The sequence below is a fragment of the Patagioenas fasciata genome, chromosome 1, assembly GCF_037038585.1.
Source record: "Patagioenas fasciata isolate bPatFas1 chromosome 1, bPatFas1.hap1, whole genome shotgun sequence".
Taxonomy (NCBI): Eukaryota; Metazoa; Chordata; class Aves; order Columbiformes; family Columbidae; genus Patagioenas; species Patagioenas fasciata.
In genome coordinates this window covers 199,290,719-199,310,663 of record NC_092520.1, presented here as the reverse complement: position 1 = coordinate 199,310,663, position 19,945 = coordinate 199,290,719, and the positions used below count along the sequence as shown (strand labels likewise).

The 19,945-nt window shown below is 39.3% G+C and overlaps 1 protein-coding gene across 11 annotated transcripts in view; it reads left to right on the top strand.

The window, feature by feature from the left end:
- The window catches only part of KIF21A (kinesin family member 21A), a 93,132-nt gene that overhangs the window by 67,576 nt on the left and 5,611 nt on the right, over nucleotides 1-19,945 (top strand). For 4 of the 11 annotated variants that reach the window (XM_065837020.2, XM_065837004.2, XM_065836995.2 and 1 more), the window contains 11 exons: nucleotides 2,755-2,815; nucleotides 3,017-3,071; nucleotides 4,431-4,648; nucleotides 8,676-8,786; nucleotides 9,328-9,456; nucleotides 11,017-11,055; nucleotides 13,027-13,163; nucleotides 15,064-15,244; nucleotides 15,587-15,751; nucleotides 16,397-16,514; nucleotides 19,101-19,271. In XM_065837020.2, coding sequence (XP_065693092.1) covers nucleotides 2,755-2,815; nucleotides 3,017-3,071; nucleotides 4,431-4,648; nucleotides 8,676-8,786; nucleotides 9,328-9,456; nucleotides 11,017-11,055; nucleotides 13,027-13,163; nucleotides 15,064-15,244; nucleotides 15,587-15,751; nucleotides 16,397-16,514; nucleotides 19,101-19,271 — 1,385 coding nt within the window. The remainder of the gene's footprint in view (nucleotides 1-2,754; nucleotides 2,816-3,016; nucleotides 3,072-4,430; nucleotides 4,649-8,675; nucleotides 8,787-9,327; nucleotides 9,457-11,016; nucleotides 11,056-13,026; nucleotides 13,164-15,063; nucleotides 15,245-15,586; nucleotides 15,752-16,396; nucleotides 16,515-19,100; nucleotides 19,272-19,945) is intronic. The other 7 variants (XM_065837011.2, XM_065837030.2, XM_065837055.2 and 4 more) reach the window with 4 other exon arrangements.

Sequence of the window (19,945 nt, the reverse complement as noted above, 5' to 3'; positions counted from 1 at the left end):
AAAACACCTAAACCACTCAGGTGTCTGCTATCACTTTATAGGAAGGAAACTTGACTGTGTGTGTATCTTGGCGGATATGCCATACTCAGCTCTGTCTGCACTGAAATCCAGACTGTTGATTGTGTGTTGTAGCCCCTCTGAGCTGCAGGGAGCTCAGACACGGCTGCAGTGAGGCCCCAAGGCTGGGACTGCCGGCTGCTCAGCAGGGACTGTGCGCTGAGGGCTCCCTGGTGACCTGACATGATTCCCAGAGCTGGAAGTGTGGGTGGCAGCAGATCCCAAGGCTCCCTGGCAGCCCAGTGGTACTACCCAGGCAGCCCCGTCCCCAGTAGAGGGGCAGCACTTCCAGGGTGCCTGTGAACCATTCCCTTGATGCCTACTTTTGACTCTACCCTCGAAAGTTCTAAGCCATTTGAATACACTTGGCTTGAAAAAGTTTGGGCATTCTTCAGTGTAGTTGAGCACCTGCATTAAAGGGTAGACTTAAGAAAAGGGCTCAGTCTGCAGAAAAGTACATCACAGGCTCATGTTTTGACCCTCAGAATGGGTTTTGAATGCTCACCTGCCTTGTGTGTGGAGAACCAGCTGCTGTTTGCTATCCCATCTGCTCTTGTGAAGAGTTAACATGACTACAAAATGGAGTCCTGAAGTGTTGCTCCTCCTTTCTGAAGAATTATAGGAGCTGCTTTTTTCCTTCCCACCTGTGACGTCTGGACGTTCATGGATGTGACTTACAGCCATATTTGTACAGATCTTGAGAGGGCTGGTCAAACATAATTTCCTCAGGATGTACCATGCTGGTGTGCTGCACTCTACTGGTACTGCCCAGTTGCATCTGCAAGAGGATCAAGACAAGTCATCAGAAAAGCTCTTCTCTCTTCTTCTGTCACTGGTTTATTAGCAATCACCTCAGCTACTCCTCGCAAGCAGTACTTCTTTTACTAACTTTATTGCTCCTTTCATCTCTTCTTGTTCAGGACTTCTTGCAGAATTTTATTCTTCTACTTCTTCTCATTACACTGATTCTGTGTGCTGGTTTCTACCTGGGGGCTTCCTGCAGTCTTCCTGTGCTGAACTGCAGACATACTGAAGAAAAATATCAACACATGTCAGGTCATGTGCACGAGACCCTACAAATAAAATCCCATCTTTTGTGACCATCCCACACTTTCTACTTTGTTACCTGTCAAAGGTGATTGCAAGTTCTTTATGAGAAGGGGATGAAATAACATCACCCTAACATGAATCTCACATTAAAAAGAAGCATTTCTTTTATTGTGACTTGCTTGGAGCAGTACTTTAGAATCTGCTTCTTCTGCAGAAGACATAAAATAATCTGTATAGAGGAGGTTTAACATTGGCTCGAATCTAGGGTGAAACAAAAAAGGAAGTTCAGAGTGCTTTTCCTGTAACCCTGTTTTCTTTATAATATTGTTGTATTTCTGATAATTAAGTTTATATTGTTAAAACTAATATAGCAGTTGGATACCTCTGAAGTGCATTGTTGGTCCTAAGTCGATATATGGTTTTCACTTTTTGGGAAACATTTTTAGTAGCAGCATACACAAGAAGGTAGCATTTTCTTTTTCTTTAATCCTTCTCAGAATTCATCTGGAAACTATACATCTTTTCTCCTTTTCTCCAAAGCATGGACTTGCACTTTAAACATAAAAATGGACAAACTTATTTTAATACAGGTGCCAAATAATTTGTTTCTATGCAATACTAATGGTGTCTGCTTTATGGTAGAAATTGAGTAAAACTTATAGCATCTCTAATAATAAAGAAGAAATGTAACAATGTCATGAGAAGGTTATTTAATCCTTAAAATTTCATGAGTATGTTCAAAAATAATGGACTTTGCAGGAATGTATTACCTATGTCCTTAAACTATGCTTAAAATATATTATTATTATTACAGAATATTACGCAAGTTAGGGGATTTGGTTTTCCAGCGGTTTGGAACTGATTGTACATTTGCCCTGGATTCGTCTCAGCTTGATTGTTTTGTAGATTTTGCATGCAAACATGTTAATCTGGTGTTTGACAGTCTTAGTGTGACATGCATGCTGGCTTTGTCTTTTGTGGACAGGTTTGTGTACTCATTTTACTTCAGGAGCATTTCTACTGAACAACTTCGGTTTACAGTTAACTTTGCTACAATTAATCCCTGTTTAGGAAGTACTTCTATAGTATTATATAGTGGCATCATCCAGTTTTGAAAGCTAAATGCTGGTATACTAATAAACTGTTTGCTTCTTGTCAGCCCAAATGCTGCCATTCTATATGTGCCGCAGCTTGCTAGATAGTTAAAAATACGAGTCTTTTCATTATAAGCAGGTTGATTCTGTCTTAGAGCAAAAAGAAGCATCCTTACTGTGGATTGATTTCAATCCTGTCTGTTCTATGCCTTGCAGTTAATTTCCTTTGTTTTATCTTCTTCCAGACTTCATTCTAGAATTTTTCTGATTTTCTGTCACCCCTGTTGCTTTGCTATGATAAATAGTGGACCACATTTGGCACAGTATGTCTAGGTGTATGATTTATTTAGATTGTATGAAAAAACTTGGTTTAGATACCAGGAAAATTAATTTGGCACTGTCTAGCAAATAGTCAAGGTATTTTGAAAATCCTTGCCTTTTGTATGCTGTTCATCTACGTTCAACATTGTCTGAGGTGTTTGTGTAGCGCTTAAAACCTGCATGTTCTGTTGAAGGTGGACGGACTAACATTGTTCTCTTGGAAATTTTCTAGACAATTTGGAAGATAGTACTGATGAAGATGCCCCACTGCATAGTCCTGGGACAGAAGGAAGGTGAGCAATCTTTAGATCTGGTTCTAGAAAAATTACTGTGATTTCCTCTTTTGTAACCGATCTTGTATGCCTTAGAAGATACTTCTGACATTGTTTCATTACATTTCACCCACCATTTCAGTAGAAAGGAGGATCAAATAAAAATAGCCTGCAAAAATATGACTATTTTGTTTCTTAACTGTGATGCAATTTTTCTTTCAGTTCATTATCTTCAGATCTTTTGAAGCTTTGTGGTGAAGTCAAACCCAAAAGCAAGGTAGGCTGTACAATGATGATAATAATTCATCTATGTGTCTTTTAAATAATTCTATGATTCTGTAGTAATTCGTATTTTAATGGCAGAACACTCTGGCTTTGCTCTGGAGACATTAATAAATAAAGACATGCAAAAGGTGAATAGACATACTGTTCATGTGATTTGTATGTAATATGCTTTTTTTGTTATACTCTCCCCTGAGAAGCAAATATAAAAATATACTTTTTCAATATTTTGTGGTTGAATTTTTACAGTTTCAGAAAGAGAGATGTTCTCCCAATTAATAGCACTCAGAACTGAAGCAGATTTGCAGCTTAGTATTAGTTAGGCTGCAGTTTAATGCCAGTGGGAACTGTGAACATGTTTGTTTGCTTTTAGCTTCTGTGGTCAGAGGATTGTAAAGGAAGTTTATAAAACAAACATATGTTTCACCTTCAAGCTTTTAATTACAGTTGGCATTGGAGGAATATATCTAGGCTGACTGCAGTTTAATATTAATGGCAGTGGGAACTGGAAATGTGCACTGATTGTGATTTTTGCTTTTATGCTCATGGGAGCATAAACCAAGTTTGCAATCAAATAGAAGCTTAGCCTCCACTCTTCTAACTGCAGTTGGCTTTGGAGGAATATATCGAGGTTGCCTGTTGCATTATTGGTGTCATTCATTGGTGTGCAGGTAAACTGAGTTTGAAAATGTTGACATAAAATGAAGGTGTCATTTTTGTAATGGCTCTGTTCAGACTGGACCTTTGTCCTCCCCAGTGACCTTTCTTTCCCTGAGGAATAGATCTTAATTTCACAGCATCATCACACCTAGCATGTGTAATCATTTTTTTTAGGAAGGACTGTGTTGCACAAAGCTTGGCTCCTTTGTGAGGTTTTCTGTTTTCAAATTGTTGAAACGCTGAGCAAATCCTAATTCACATTGGCTTAAAGTATTTCTGAAGCGACATAAACTAAGAAAGAAGCAGAGTTAGTAAATTGGAAGAAGCATCAGCGTAAGAAGTCACACCAATATAATTATAGCTATTTAAATTTATGTTTTGCTGTATTCCTCTCTGCTTTGTAACATTTCATTTGGATAAACCTTAGGAGAGTAATATTGTACTACTGTATTATTGACAGTCACTTGTACTTGGTTGAAAGGATATCCTTGGAAACCAGTTGTCAAATCGGTATTTCATGCTGTTGAATTTGACTTGCGTCCTGAAATTTTTGCCAAAGTAGAGGTGAACTCCTTGGTTTAGTTTCCAAAGGTAGCAGGATGCAAACTACCAGCCAATGCTACGCTTAAATGTTGTGCTTTTGACATATAGCATGAGATGTTTAAGTCGCAACTTGGTTTTTATTTGTCTGTAGGCCCGCCGGAGGACCACGACCCAGATGGAATTGCTGTATGCAGACAGCAGTGATTTAGTCTCTGAAATCAGTGCTGCAGACTCTACTTTGGCTGGCCCTCTTGCATCAGTTGCAGAAACCCAAGCAAGTGGGATGGCTGCTGACACAAATGATACTTCTGCTAGGGACAGAGAGTTTATTCCCCCACCATCTGGCTTACCTTCTAAAATAGGCAGCATGTAAGTTTGGCCATGCTGTACTAATTATCCTTTGCTTTTAAGAAATGCATGTTGCCAGTTTCTTTTAATCTATTATTTTAACTTTACAAAGGAGATTGATGTACTTGAAGCTTGCCTAATAATACTGACAAAGCTCCTCCTTTTCTACCATCACCACTCTAGAAAATATAAATGCACTGTTGTAAATGTGTTTCTTATTGAATATACAAGTTCTATTAGGTTGCTTTGTTATAGTAAAATTACTGTAGCCTTGTTTCTAAGTAGCTGGAAAAACCCATGTCGTATGTTAGATACTTTGCTATATTAGTGCTATGGGAAATGCACATTCTAGGGAGCTAGTGAGAATCTGCTTAGAACAGCAGAGATTTAAAAAAACAAACACCCCAAAAACCAGCCCAAGGACTTACATAATGCAGTAATAGTATCTGTATACAGTCCGAACTATTAAGTGAAATCTTTCTATGAGTCATCTTGTGGATTGTGCTTAAAATGACTCAGTCTATGCAATAATAGAGCACGCAAGTGTAAAGGTGAAGGAAACGTTGGATATTATGAATTTTCAAAAATAATTTCTATTTGCAGGTGGCAGTTACCTGCAGAACAGATTTACTAATTAAAAGTATTACTTGATGCCAAATAGAACTAAAAAATATTATTTTTGTCTTTTTACTTTTGGACCAGCAGCTGCCTCTCACATGCACTCTTTTTTCACTTGCTCTTGCTGTTCTTTTTTGTATCTACCGGTATCACTGTTGGTTATTAGCCACTCACTGCTAGAGACCCTTTTCTTGGCTTTTTAGGTACTAGCTCATATATTGTGCAAACTCATGCGTAAACTGAATGCGCTTGCCATGTTCAGCAATATGGAAAAGCTGTGCCCCATGGCTATCCTCATATTACAGATCCTGGAATTAGACATCTTTCACTACCCATCTGTCCTATTTGCATAATATTTTTACAGCAGTCTCCTCCTAATGTACATTTGCAGTTTGCATTATTTTTACTGTGTATTTCTAGCATCTGCTTGAGGTGGCAATCATGAACAGCAGAACACTGCTGACAGCAATTATTAACCCATGCTGATGGCTTCAGTGCATTTTACCAGTAGAATCTGCTTGGAAAGAATGCTCTTGGGGGTGAGGATAGGTGGAGAAACCCACTGGTTTCAGCAGTTAGTGTGAGATCACTAGGGACTCTTGAAGCTTCAAGATTAAAAACGTGAAGTGTTATGACCTGGCATCCAAGACTCAGGTAATACCAACTTTTGCCTCTCTCCATCTGCTAGAATGTATCCATTTGTGAAAGTGAGCCAGCAATGAGGCAAAATGGGATTTTCCAAAAACTGTATTCTGTGAGCATGAGAGAGTTATGTGCTATCACTAAATCAAGCAGTTTCATCAGCAGTATGGCTCATGTACATCTTGGTTTGTTATTGATCATGTCTTAGCAGATAGGTGACCAGAAATTCCCACAATCAGTCTGCAGTGGCTTCCTTACTGCAATTTAGATGCTTTTTCGAAATTAGAACTCAGTATACTTTATGCAGTGTTACTATTTTTGCTGGTCACTGGTCATTGTTGAAGAAAGCTTCTCTTTGTCAGCCATCTGGCCCTCCTATAGGGCTCTGCAGTGCTGTCATATTGTGTAATAAAATACATTATTCTGGAGCAGATTGTGGTCTTATCTGCAATAAATATTACCTCCCTTGTGCAACTTGCTGAAGTGGCATTTAGGGAGGTAGAAGCAGTAACAGTGATCCAAAATGCACATTTTCAAAGTGACAGAAATTAGTTACATGCTTAGGGGCAAATCTAGGTGTCTTCATATGTACAAACTGCTCCACTTTGGAAACCCCTCAATTTTCTCGGATCTGTGGTGATTCAGAGAGGTACCTAAATGCACCTGGGCAACAGTTAGTTTGGTTGGAATTCTGTTCACAAAGATGGATAGTGCCATTGTCCTTTGATATTCTAAACTCATCTCCAGCAGCCTCTTCAGAGTAGAGTGACCTCCTGTAGGTCTTGTGCCAGCTCTTCAGATGTCTTATGCCCTGGAAAATCTGAAAGGATAATGGAAACCTGTAATTAGGTGTGTGTCTTGCTCCTTTTCATTCAGGTGATTGACATGATGCACCTGGTTTTTACATCTATGCTTGGGAATACTGCTGCATTTCTAGAATACCTGCATTTCCAGGCTGTCAAAGAGAGTTCATAATATGGGCATGCTCTTTGCACCTTCTTCTGTGGATGTGCCACTCTGGAGTCAAAGATGGAAGACTCAAGGGGCAGGTAGAGTGTGAGCAAGAGGGAGTTGACTCCATGTCTGAGTATGCAGAACGCTGGTGTGAGGCAGAGGAACTTGAGTTCGGGTTTCTGGTGTGATTTATTTAGTCTAATAACTTCACAGAAGACTCATAGGCAACCATGGCAGTGAAGACTGTAGTCCAAGTTTTTTATCCTTGCTGAAAGATCTAGCTGTCAGGCCAATCACAGGATTCGCCTTGTAACCCCAGGACTTCTTGCATTCCTAAATGCATACTGGTCCAGCATAAAGAGACAGAGGTACTGTGTCCTGTTCCCCCTCTTTCTGTGTCCTTTGCATGCCTAGAAGTAAGGAAGCCCTAGAGAGAAAAGGGTGCTCTGGCCTTGAAGAGAGAATTGAACCCACCTTCTCCCCCCTTTTTTTTTTTGTACTTTAACTGCTATGCTTTTGTGCAAAACCAGACAGGTTATCACTTGTCCTCTGTTTCCCACCTCTTGAAGACCCCAGGGGAGCTTTAGGCTCTGCATGCAACTCTTGCCACTAGATCCTACAGGTAGGACTTTCACTTTCCAGTTAGGGCTTGTGTTCAGCGTCCATGTGATTGCTTCAGGCAGCCTCAGCTACTTGAGTCATGCAGCTGTTCTTGGTTGTGCTGTCCTTGTTAAATCATGTTATCCTGCATGCCAGTTCTCAGGAGGATTTCATATAGCACAGACTTCCTCTCAAGGGAACCTGGTACAGCTTCGCTCTTGTAGAGAAGCTGCAGCAACATAGATCCAGAGCCTATAGAGCTCTGAGAACAGACACTGATAACCATGTCAAAGAGGTGACCTGCCAACTGAAGTATGTTTAATAAAGTTGAGTGACACAAAAGCACTTTCAGAATCTGCTTTTTCTCTTTTGGTGGGTATTTCTGGTCCTTATATCCATAGAAACAACTTCAATACACACACATGCACACACACACAGAGTGATAAACCGAAGCCAAAGTTGCTTTTCCAGTTGCCCAGCTAGTGAGAAACAGGAGTTCAGAAGGGAAGAGGCCATCCAGATGCCCTTCTTTTTGTATCTGACTGTGGTGAAATGATGACATTTGGATGTGAGCATTAATATTCTATTCTTCATCCTTTTGCTATTTTTAATGGGGAGTGAAAGGTTGGGACAAAGACCCTAGTGGCTGTGAACTTGAATTATGTCAGAGTAATAACTAGAGAGATAAAGGAAGGGTGGAAAGCAAGAAGGAAGGGAAGAGGTGACAAAGAGAGACAGTGTTGTTATAGTAGTCAGGCTGTAAATGCAAAATACTTCTCGCTACCTGGTTTTGAATTTGATATTGAAACATGAATATGTTAATACAAAGTTTCTGTGTGAAAGTCATCATTATTTTTCTGTTCTCATGTATTTAAGTGGTCTATTGTAGGTGGAAGTTGTGGAATCTGAAATTTTAGATCTTAATCAGACCTTCCATCTTTTCTGTGGTCTGTATTTGAGAAGCATACTCCACTGTGTTTCTTTTAGTCATCTCTTTATTGTTGAATTAGTAGCTCTCCTTTGTGTATTCAGTATCTGGCTCTTCATACATTGATGAACTATGGAAGTCAATGAATTTGGTGTGTTTTCATATTAAAATGTGAGAACAAATTTAGAGTCCATAAATGCAAGAGATAATAAACTGCATTCTGAAATTTGAAATCTGAATGGGAGAATGACAGTTCATGTAAGAAAAGCAAGTTTGTAAGTTAGATAATTATTCCTCTTGCTTTAGTTCTAGACAACCATCTCTATCAGAGAAGAAGATACCTGAGCCTTCACCTTTAGCCAAGAGAAAAGTCTATGAGAAAACAATGGAAAAGACAAAGGCAAAAGAGCAAAAACTGTAAGATTCTTTTATTTTCTGACATAATTTAAACCTTGGGTATATCTTCCTGAAAAAACGAATCTGTATTTTTCTCTCTATTTAATTCTAAGGCAGTTTATATTTTAAACAGTGAAATGATTCTCTGCTTAATTTCCATATGTGGATTTATTTTTTTCCAGAGTACTTTTCTGTACAAAATAAGTTGGGAGCAGAGCCCTGAGACTATGTCCTTTGAAACACTTGCAAATTATTTTTTTTTTAATTATTACTAAATGGAAGTCATCCATTTCTCGAAGAAACTGCAGTTTTATAAGAATGTCTTCATTTTACATATGTGTGCTTTCTGCCTGGAGCTTTCACTGTTTGCACATGAACTATGAATGTTGTGCCACCTTGCACTCTGCACCAGTTTATTGACTTATGTGGGAAATATCTGTAGCTAGCATTATGATTTTATTTATTCGCTTAAGAAAAGGGCATCTAACATTTGAGGCATGTTGCATTTAACTTCTCTAACCATTCATAACCTGTTAAAGAAGATGTTCTTTTTTTCTTGTAGCTCAGATTCTGGAGCCCCAGAGGCTAGTCTGTCACCTCCTACTTCCCCACCAAGCCGGCCCCGTAATGAAATGAATGTTTTTAGTCGTCTTACTGTTTCTCAGGGAAACACATCAGTTCAGCAGGATAAGTAAGTCACAGAGGGAAGCCTCAGCCCCCAACCAGGGAATTGCAAAGTATGCTCAAGTTATCAGTGTAGTATCTGTTAGATATTTTTGTCCTTCTCCTGCAAGACAGGAGGAGACATTTCTTGTGTTTGCTTGTAGTTCTCAAAGAAAATACTTTAGACTTCCATGAAACCATTGTAAAAATTCAAGAAAAGCAATTTCCTGCTGAACCTTGTTTCCTGTTTTCTAGGCTATGTCTGGTATTTGTAGTTTAAACCCCAAAATATAAGAGAACAGTGAAATTCTTAGATGTATGTGTATTTGTGTGTGTGTTTATACCTAAAAATAGAGTTTAGCTGGCAATTTAGGAAATGGTGCTTTTGACAGGTTAGTTGCTCCAGCGTTGCTCTGAGGGCCGTCACAACAGCACCCTGGAGGATGGGATGTTGAGATGGCTAGAACACTGTTGTTTAGAGATTATCCAAATTATTGAACAGACTGACTTCAGGAGGTGATCTGGAGGAGCAGATGATAGTCATACCAGTTAAGGAAAAATGGAGCTGAGTTTCCTTGCGTCTTAAGCATCCGTTAGGAGCCAAATTGCAGAAGACTTGACTTGAGCAGAATCTTTATTGCAGATTTCGGTACTGATACTAATGCCATGCGGCACTCAAGAATTGCAACTTAAACTTAGAATAAACCTTTAGTTTTAACAAGAATTTGCTCCTTTCTGTTTACACTATTGTTTTTTATAAAACTTCACTTTTTTTCTAGTGTTCTGCAGAGTCACCACATAGCAAGCAGTAGTTTGCAAGGCTTTCAACTGTGCTTATAACTTCTTTATCTCTTAGCTATGTTACCTTTACCTTACTGCTAACTCCCACCTAACCCTTTCCATTTTCTCTGGACTGACTTTGAAGTCAAATTGAAACTGCTGAGTCTGTTTGATTTGAGTTGAAAATGAAGGACATCTTAAGACATACTGTAAATATTCATGGCGGGGGGAATTTTTTTTAATGTGTATTTTCTCTTATTTTTAAATGTTTTTGAAAATGAGAGGTGAAGGATTTTGAACTTAGGATCATTTGCAAACTGGTGTTCTTATTTCAGTGGGTTATCAATATGTTTAATATTTATGTTCTATGATTAACATTTTACGTGTTTCTTCTACACCGAACAGGCACTGATATTCAGATTTTTTTTTTTCCTTTTGACATTTTCAACAAGCACGATGTTACAGAGGTTAAATTATGGATCGATCTTCTCTTTATACTTTGTTGCCTTTGCTTCTGTAAGAAAATGTTGGGGAAATAAGAAATGGCTCAGCTGGGGTTATTCAGACTCTTGTGCTGAGACAGTCTACCAGTGTAACTTACTACTGAGAGTGCTGTTTTAAGATTGATTCCCCCAGCCCCATATTATCAGAGATTTAAGATATACCATGAGCAATGCTGCATACTGTATGTGGATTTGCATTGCTTTTCTGAATTGGCCATGCTGTTGTTTGTTCTTCTCCTATGGAGGCTTTACTTTGCTGATACCTATATTCTTTCTCCTCACAATTCCACCACTGTTGATTGTAGGTCTGATGAAAGTGATTCCTCTCTGTCGGAGGTACACAGGTACTTTCTCTTTCTCTTTTCTGTTTTCCTGGCGTCTCTCACTGAAGTTAGTCCAGTTCTTAGGAAATTTCATTTTGCATGACTTTTCCTGATACTTGTGCACTGCATCTCTTTTGCTTTTGCCAGAAGTTTAAAAATCTGCAATCTTGGTCAGGTGTGTCTCTCCCTCTTCGTTTTTTAGGGTGTTCTTTATTGTGTTGAGCATGTCAGTTTTTTTCTTTTCAAATGAACTACGGTGTAAACTCTCCCTTAGACATATTCTTTCTGTTTTTGTTTTCTTTAAAAAAAGAGGAGCAGACATTTTCTTAGGTTTTGTGTGCTTCTGTCTTTGTTTTTCTCGTTCTGTTGTATGCTTTGGTCACTCACTAAAAATGAAATTCTAGATTAAATGAAAACCAGTAGGCCTTTCATTATGTCTTTCTGCCAGAATGTGCAGTGGCTTAAGAGATGAGAGAGATGTTCCTAACTTGTGGCTTAGGATTTTGGTACTCAGTGAAAAATTGGTTTACCAAGAAGGGCAGTCAAAGGGCTCATAATAATATGATGGTGACTTTGTCCTTGTTGTAGTGTGTTTTTTCTGTAGATTTCAGAGCACTGCACCCAGGTAGATAAATAGCTCTGGTACATGTATATTACATGGTTTGTCAAGGGAATGTGTGGGTGAGAACAGCAGCACGAGTAACTCTGCCTAGAGGCAGTGTGATCCACTGGGGAATACTACAGAGAAAACCATGTTAGTTTTCGATGGTGTTAGAAAACAAAAGCATAAAGACCCAAACTAATAATAAGGTGTTCCTATACTCTCGAAAACATAGAAAGATGCAGATTGAAAGCTGAATGCCTTTCCAAACTGAGGCATTAATGTCAAACAATTTAAGGCAATATTAATATAGTAAAATATATAAAAGGATTGTGGAGTAATGAATTATATGAGTGAAGATGTCCTGAGCAGTAAAAATGTATTATATAGTAATTTTGAAGACTCTACTAGATAAACCAGCCAATTGCCACAAAGTTAGATAGTATTGCCCAGAACCTTCCTGTAGCAAGGTTCTGGGCAATATTATGGAATTTTTACATTTTCTAAAGCATCTGACACGTGTGTGTGTGTGTGTGTGAGAAAGATAGGGCTATGGCTTGGTTCGTTTTTCTCACAGTTACATGTGTATTATGCAGAAGAGCATGACCATGAGTCTTCTCTGCAAGCAGATCAGGTCACAGCGTTGTGTTGCGTGTTTGTGGGCGTTACCTTGAGGCTTTTCTACACTTCACAGAAATCAGCGGGGTCCGTGTGTGTGCAGCAGCATGCATGGGATTTTAGACTGCTAAATAATTTTTATTTGGGGATGAACTCTGGTGCTTTTTTCAGGCTGATTTAGTCTTTTGGCACCACCACACAACTAGCTACAAATCCCCAGGAAGATTCCCCTGGGCTGTCTGTATTCAAACCACAATTCTGTTTAGCTGTTTGAGTACAGGAGTGGCATTGGGTCCAGGCACAGTAGGAACCTTCCTCAGGCATACAGGTTAGCAGCAATTCCCCAGGTCTTCCTCTAGAAGGCAGCTGATGTGAAATGCCTGCTCAGTTTGGAATTGGCAAGGTACCATAAATTGACACCATTTTTTCAGATGCCCTATTTAGATTGAGATGTCTTTATGCAATTTGCAGTCGTAAGATTCGTCCTAGGCATCCAGGAGCTTTAAGCATCCTGGATCTTTCAGCATTATACAGACTCACCTGTGTACCAAACATTAAGGGTCTTGTCTTTTTTTCATTTGTTTAAGTGATAGTCCAGAGTTGACACTTGTTGAAGCTAAAAAGTAAAGATCCTTCCATAGTTTATGAAAGGCATTCAGCTGTTGTACCCTCACATGTAAGAAAATTAGATTAATTTTTCCCCTGCATTTAAATAAAATAATTTTATTTGTGTCTATTACTATGCCCAACTCATGTTTTCTTCTTTTCTTTAGGGGGATAATCAACCCATTCCCTGCTTTAAAATGCATCCGATCATCCCCACTTCAGTGTATCTATACAGCTGAAGGCCATACCAAGGCTGTGCTTTGTGTGGATGCAACTGATGATCTTCTCTTCACTGGATCTAAAGGTTGGGCAAGCTCCATGTGTCTGTGCTGCCTACAGAGGCTGCTTTGACAGCATGGGGTGTTGTGAAATTCTCCGTTTGTGGTCAGGGCTGTAAACACAGTGGAAATTGCGAGGATCCATTTTGTAACATAAGCACAAGAAGTATTTACAATAATTATCTACAGGTTTTTAATTCCAATGGGTAGTAATTGGCTGTTTATTTGTAGTGGAAAAAGTATCTATTGAGAAAGACATTAACATTTCTTGAGTGATATGATAGAAACTATCAGGGTAACGTGCACACCTGATATGCAGTGCAAAGTAATAGCCTCAGGGTAGGGACAGAGGTGGGAATTAGCACATCTTTGGCTGTGTTATCTACAGAGTTGAAGAGAGTCTTCACACCATAGTTGATTCTTCTAGCAGAACTAAGGGCATTTTCTGCTTCCCCTGTGATCTTGTTTCCTGTCTATTGTGGACGTAAGAGTTGTATGACTGTTGTGGGAGGAACGGGGTTTTTAGTAGTCACTAAATTCTGTACTGGATGGTGCCACCAGTCTATGAACTCCTCAATGTGGTAGAAACAGTGTTTCGGAAGAAAACATTTTCTTCCTGTCTGACTTTCCACTGTAATCACCCATTTTGACTTGAAGATAACATAACCAGACCTCAATGGTCATTTTTCATGAATACTCTTTTAAATATATCTCAAAGTGTTTTTTTGCATGTTCTTTTTCTCTAGGCCTTTTCATATAAGACACTTATGATAAAGGACTTGTTATATTCTTAATTGTGCAACTGAAGCTATAGCAGACTATTTCTCCCAAATAGAACCTGTGTGATAATCTGTGATTTTTATTTCTTTTTAATTTTTTTCCTTTTCTTGAAGTACCAAAAGCTAAGGTGAGCTTGAGTGGTGGCTGGAAGAAGTTAACGCCTCCTGACAGGGAGACTCCCCTTTTCACCTGTACAGATAATGAATAAATTCTGAAATTTCAGGGCATCCTTTTTAACACAGAGAGAACCCGATCCAGATGCAGGTTTTCCATTGCTTGTATTCATGTGGCTATTTCCCTTGTGGGCTGTTAAAAATACCAAGGCACGCTCTTTTTTTTTTTTTTTTTTTCTAGATGTCTGACAGTTCTTGGTATACTTTCTTTCTTTGTGCTATTATAACTACTATCTACACTCTTCATCCTCTCTATTTATTTGAGTAACAATGTACTTCTGAAAATACATGGGATGATACAGACGTGGTAAAACAAAGTTTCCTGTGCTCTCCATTTGTGTTGCAAAATTCTTGAAAACTTCTGTGCATTTGGGATTTTAGTACACAAAAGGTCACAGTACTTAAATACCTTTGCTGCTGAATGAAAACTGTGACTAAAGCACTTATGCTGTGATTTTCAGAGGGTTCTAAAGCACTGAATAGTTTGGATCGCTTACCTTTGTAGTTTTGTTGTGGCAGTCAGTACTCTGTCCTGTTGAGCCTCAAAGTGCCTCTTGAACTATGTCCTTGAATTCTTGAATTAAAAGTTGGGGTCTCCTCTTGATCTGTCATCATCCAAAATTTACAGCCTCAAAACTGTCTGTATCTTCACTTTTCTTGAGGTGGAGTTTTATCCTTCTGAAATGCTGTGGGAGGTAATACACACATCTTGAATGCACAAAATTGAATGGTTAACCTTGCTTAGTTTTGATGATGGATGATGATGCCCATGTGTATTCTTTAAGGTCTATTTAATTTAGCTGTTTTCTGTAGTGCCTACATAATGGGGGAGTGGGGGGAGGAGTGGGATATGGATGAGTAAAAATGAATGCATGTACTGATTTCTTGAATTACTGAGTTTCAGGAAAACATGAATTTTCTGTGGAATTTTTAAATACCTTCCCCCCCTCCCTGTTTGCTTGTCTTTATTTAGATCGTACCTGTAAAGTCTGGAATCTGGTAACTGGACAAGAGATTATGTCTCTAGGGGGTCATCCAAATAATGTTGTTTCTATAAAATATTGCAACTACACTAGCCTGGTCTTCACAGTCTCAACCTCCTATATCAAGGTGTGGGACATCAGAGATTCTGCTAAGTGTATTCGGACATTGACGTAAGTATGCTAAACCTCAAATGCCAAGAGTTTAAATCAGTCTCAATTTTAGGTAAATTTTGTTAGATTTAATTCAGTAATGCAGCGTAGTGTAATTCAAGTACACGGAGGCTGGAAGCTTTCTGTATGTGTTCAGGCTAGGTCACTACGGTGCACTGCTAATATATGGAAACACAGAACAATTTGCATTCATGCCTCTAGTGTTTTACCAAATATTCTGTATTCATAATTGGCTTGCAGCCTCTTTGCTCAGGTAAATAGACTTGGTTTTGAACAGTACGCAAAGCAGGAAAAACATCATGTAGTGGTTTGGTTTTTTTTCTTCTTCCTGCCTGTATTCAGATCTTCGGGCCAAGCGATGCCTGGTGATGTGTGCTCGGCAAGTACTAACAGAACAGTCGCTATCCCAGCTGGGGAGAACCAGATCAATCAAATTGCGCTAAATCCAACTGGCACGTTCCTCTATGCAGCTGCTGGAAACTCAGTGAGGATGTGGGACCTGAAAAGGTACTGAATACTAGCAGAAGAGGATGTTCTTTAGGTGGTTACATGCACATACAACGCAAAGTCAATGAAATGTTTCCTGTTCATGGTAATGTCCATAACCCGGGCAAAATATGGTCAAGGTATGGATCGACTCCACACGTGTGGAGGTGCTCATGATTTCCTCATGTGTTAAGGTTATGGTGAATTGTTTCAGAAAAAAATAATTGGAAAAACCCAAGGTTTTGTTTAAGACAGGCACTATAAAACAGACTCTTGTAAGGAGACGGATGCATGAATCCTGACTAATAATTGGGGATGAGATGATGAAAGCCAGTTGATGTTATGTTATATAATATGGAACTATGACTGCCATACTATAATAGCAGTTTTCCAAACAGAACCCACACCTAAAGAGTGCATTAAAAATACAGAGAATACTTTGAGGGGTCTGATTTGTCTTCTAATTTTTTTAAATTATTTTACATAAATATAAGCTTTTGTTTACATTTAACATAGATTTAACATCTACCCATGGATACAAGCAATAGACCTGAATAGTGAAGACATACGGGAAAATAAAAAGATCCAATCTGGCAGAAATTGTGCTATAGACTGTATTGGATGTATGGACAAATAACAAATCCTCATTCATTCTTTTTCTTGAAGATTTCAATCTACAGGAAAGTTAACTGGTCACCAGGGTCCTGTTATGTGCCTTACTGTAGATCGAATTTCCAATGGACAAGATCTTATTGTCACTGGTTCGAAGGATCATTATATAAAGGTAAACCATTAGTATTTGCTTATTTCTTTTAACTCTTCACATCAGCATGGGATGCAGGATTCAGCAGAAGTGACTCACATCTCTGTATCTAAAATGTGACAGCCAAAATGGAAATTTTTTATCAGTTATAGATTATGAATAATGTTCAGCCTTAATCAATGCTTATCATTTCAGTGTGGTTTTTTTTTTTTTTATTTGGATGGCTTTCTGTAGTTAAACTTTTTCTTAATCCCCAGTAAAGTGGACATCAGGTGCAGGAAGTCTTGGAGAAATATTCATAACTCCTACTCTTAAATAACATTTAGCTCTTGGAAGTATCTTATGTCAGTGTTTTGTTTTGAGTGCAGACCTAATTGCCTCAGAGACAGCCTGTTTGGTCCCACAGAGGAGAGTCTGGAGTCCAGCCCAGGCTCTTGTTTAAGTGTTCCCTGAGTTCTGGGTAGTGAAGGACAGGGAGGTCAGCACATCTCAGCCAAGGTGCCCAGTCTACTTGGTGTATGCATGAGCACGCAGGTAGCTCCAATTTGTGTTCACAGCATAGCCAGTGGTGTTACAATGCTTTCCTGCTTCTTGGCGTTGTGATTAATTCACTCAAAGATAGGCAATCTGTTTTTTGGGGGAGGGGTGTTCAGTTTTGTGTGTATTTTTTTTCTTTTATCTATCTTTTTCTGTTTCTGGCCCACCTCAGCCAGGGGTTATGTGAACCCACAAACTCGTGTTTCTCAGGAGTACGCTTGGACCACCAGATTATGGGAACTATACATCAGCTGCCCCTCGCACTGCAAAGAACATGTGATTCATGAGGCCACAGAGAGAATGAGCAAGATACTTTGGCTTGTTATGAGGGAGTGCTTTCATTCTGATCTTTATGCTTCTCACACACTGGAAAAAGTGTATAAACGTGTCTGGGAGTGGAGTGGGTGCCAGAACCTGAGTGAGCTTTCTTGCTGAGCTGGACTTTCTCTTTTTTATATTATCCTGCAATTCTTGGATGCTTGGTTGTGCACTGGCCTCACCTTGGAAGACTGTCTGGGAGCTTGACTGTTTGGGCCATGGGTTTGAATCCTGTCAGTAGTCCCTGTGGTTAGAGGCCACAGGGTTCCTAGGCAGTGGCATGACAGAGATGTGCTCATTAATTACTTCTCTGCACAGTTCAGAATATTGGGTTAGTGAAGAGCTGCCTTCCTGGCACAGTAATGAGTATATAACCTCAGTGGGGACGACAGGCTGTGATCATGTAATGCAAGTTTGTCATGATACCAACCCATGTGACAGGCAAGGACGTGGGAGGGCTTTTGGAAAACACAGCTGTCAACGGTTGGGCAAGTTCATCTGCCATTGCGTGTTCCCTTGCTGTGGGCAGGCTACAGAAATCCTTATGAGGTGCCTGCCTCTTGGCTTATATCACTGGAATATCCAGGGATATTTTGGCCACGTGTATGTGCTTCAGAGTAGCATGTGTTCTGCAAGGTGAATGCCTCCATAATAATCAAACTGCTTTGGATATGATTTCTATGGTTTAGAAATGATTTCTATGGGCACGATCAGTTGCAGCAGTTTGGAAATTCTCAGGGTTCCTCCACATGGGAAGGTCCACTGGGAACAGCAGGTCTGGTCACAGCTGCCACTTTCCCCTACCACAGGAAACTACTGTCTTGTCTACTGAGCCAGGACTAGTCACCTCTAAGTGCCTAACTTTTCTGGTGTATCACTGAACTCTTTTGTTACAGCTGAACTGATGCATGTTAATTGAATGTGGTAACTTTTAAAATACCTTTAAATAACTTAAGGTATTCTTTTACATGACCAAGCTGTCACTTTTTTACTGCCAAGCTTATTCATTTTAAAAGGTCGATGAAGAGCAAATAATAGGGGATGAAGTCTGACATTTGCTTGTGAAACAGAGGTAGCAGTTTAAAGAGTTAGAGCTCATCTGTTCCTTCTCAGCTCAGTCTAACTGGATGAGTTCTGACCTGTTACAATGCAAAATGAAACAGGGTTGCTTATGCTGCTGCTCTAGGGACAAAAAAACCTGATGGGATTGATTATGCCTTAGGTTGTCAAAATGACCTCACTTAAAGAATCTGTTTTGAGATCCCATTGTTGCAGCACTGGCAAGGAGAGAGGTGTACCTAGTCCATGGAAAACATCATAGTGCTATGTAACCCTTGCCAAAACACCTTGTCCAGAAAAATATCTTACTGCCTCTTCCTGCAGCTGCCTGTGCAGTTCTCCCAGGGTGAGTCTTGTTTCCCATGCTCACTCATGAGCTTTGTCCCTCTAGCCCACACATGGTGCATATATAGGCTCTGACTTGTGAAGATACTGTATTTCATAATCAAGTAGTAGCACCTCTTCCCAGAGCAATCTTCTCAGAAGTTAGCGAAGCATTCCTGATTTGGGCAAGAGGTAGAAGAGTAGAGATGAATGGTTCTGGTAGATAAATATTGTTGAAGGTACATCATGATATGGTGGTCTGCAACAAGACTTTGAGTTTTTCCCCTGAAGTTATTCACTGCACATCTTCCAAGCTGGTTAGGTGGCAGATAATTTAGATTAACATATTTGATCTTTTATCTGTTGTAGATGTTCGATGTAACTGAAGGAGCTCTTGGAAGTGTAAGTCCTACACACAATTTTGAACCCCCTCATTATGATGGCATTGAAGCACTTGCTATTATGGGAGACAACCTTTTCAGTGGATCCAGAGATAATGGAATTAAGAAATGGGATTTGGCTCAAAAAGACCTTCTTCAGGTAATGTGAAAAATCACACAGCTAATGTGATAGTCATGCTGTAGAACTGTTTTGAGGTTGTGTAAATGTTCAGGCTCATATGATGACTGTTCACTTAGATACTGACGTTTTTAACAGGAAAGGCACAGAGCACCGACTAAAAATCAATAATGTATTTGATCTTTACACTAGGAATGCAGTTGTTTTTCTTTTCAGCGAATGTACTGTCAGCAAGTTCTGATGAAGTGCTCAGCCCCTCTATTTTAGCTTTGAGTGTGTGAGGTTCGGTTTTTTGCTTTGGAATGAAGGCAGCACTTGCCTCCTCTGTGACTGGAACCATTGGATATCATCCTTGTCATTGACAAATTAGTAAATTCTGGACTGAGGACTCATTAATGACAAACAATACTTTAGATCAGGCTACAGAGTATTTTCTTGTGAAGAGGGTTTACAACCTACCTTGCTTCACCCAGTCTTTTTTTTTTCTAAAAAGATCATTGAGATCTCCATTCATCTTGTTATACAATGCATATGTTAAATAATTTATACAACACACACATAATAATCTGTTTGCTGGTAGAAAATATTGGCTGTAAATCAGGAGAAAAAAGTGGAGTGCAAAAAGGACCTCAAATGCAGGGAAACTTTGAAGTTCATTGTAATTTGTTTGACATGGAGAACTTTGATTATTGGCT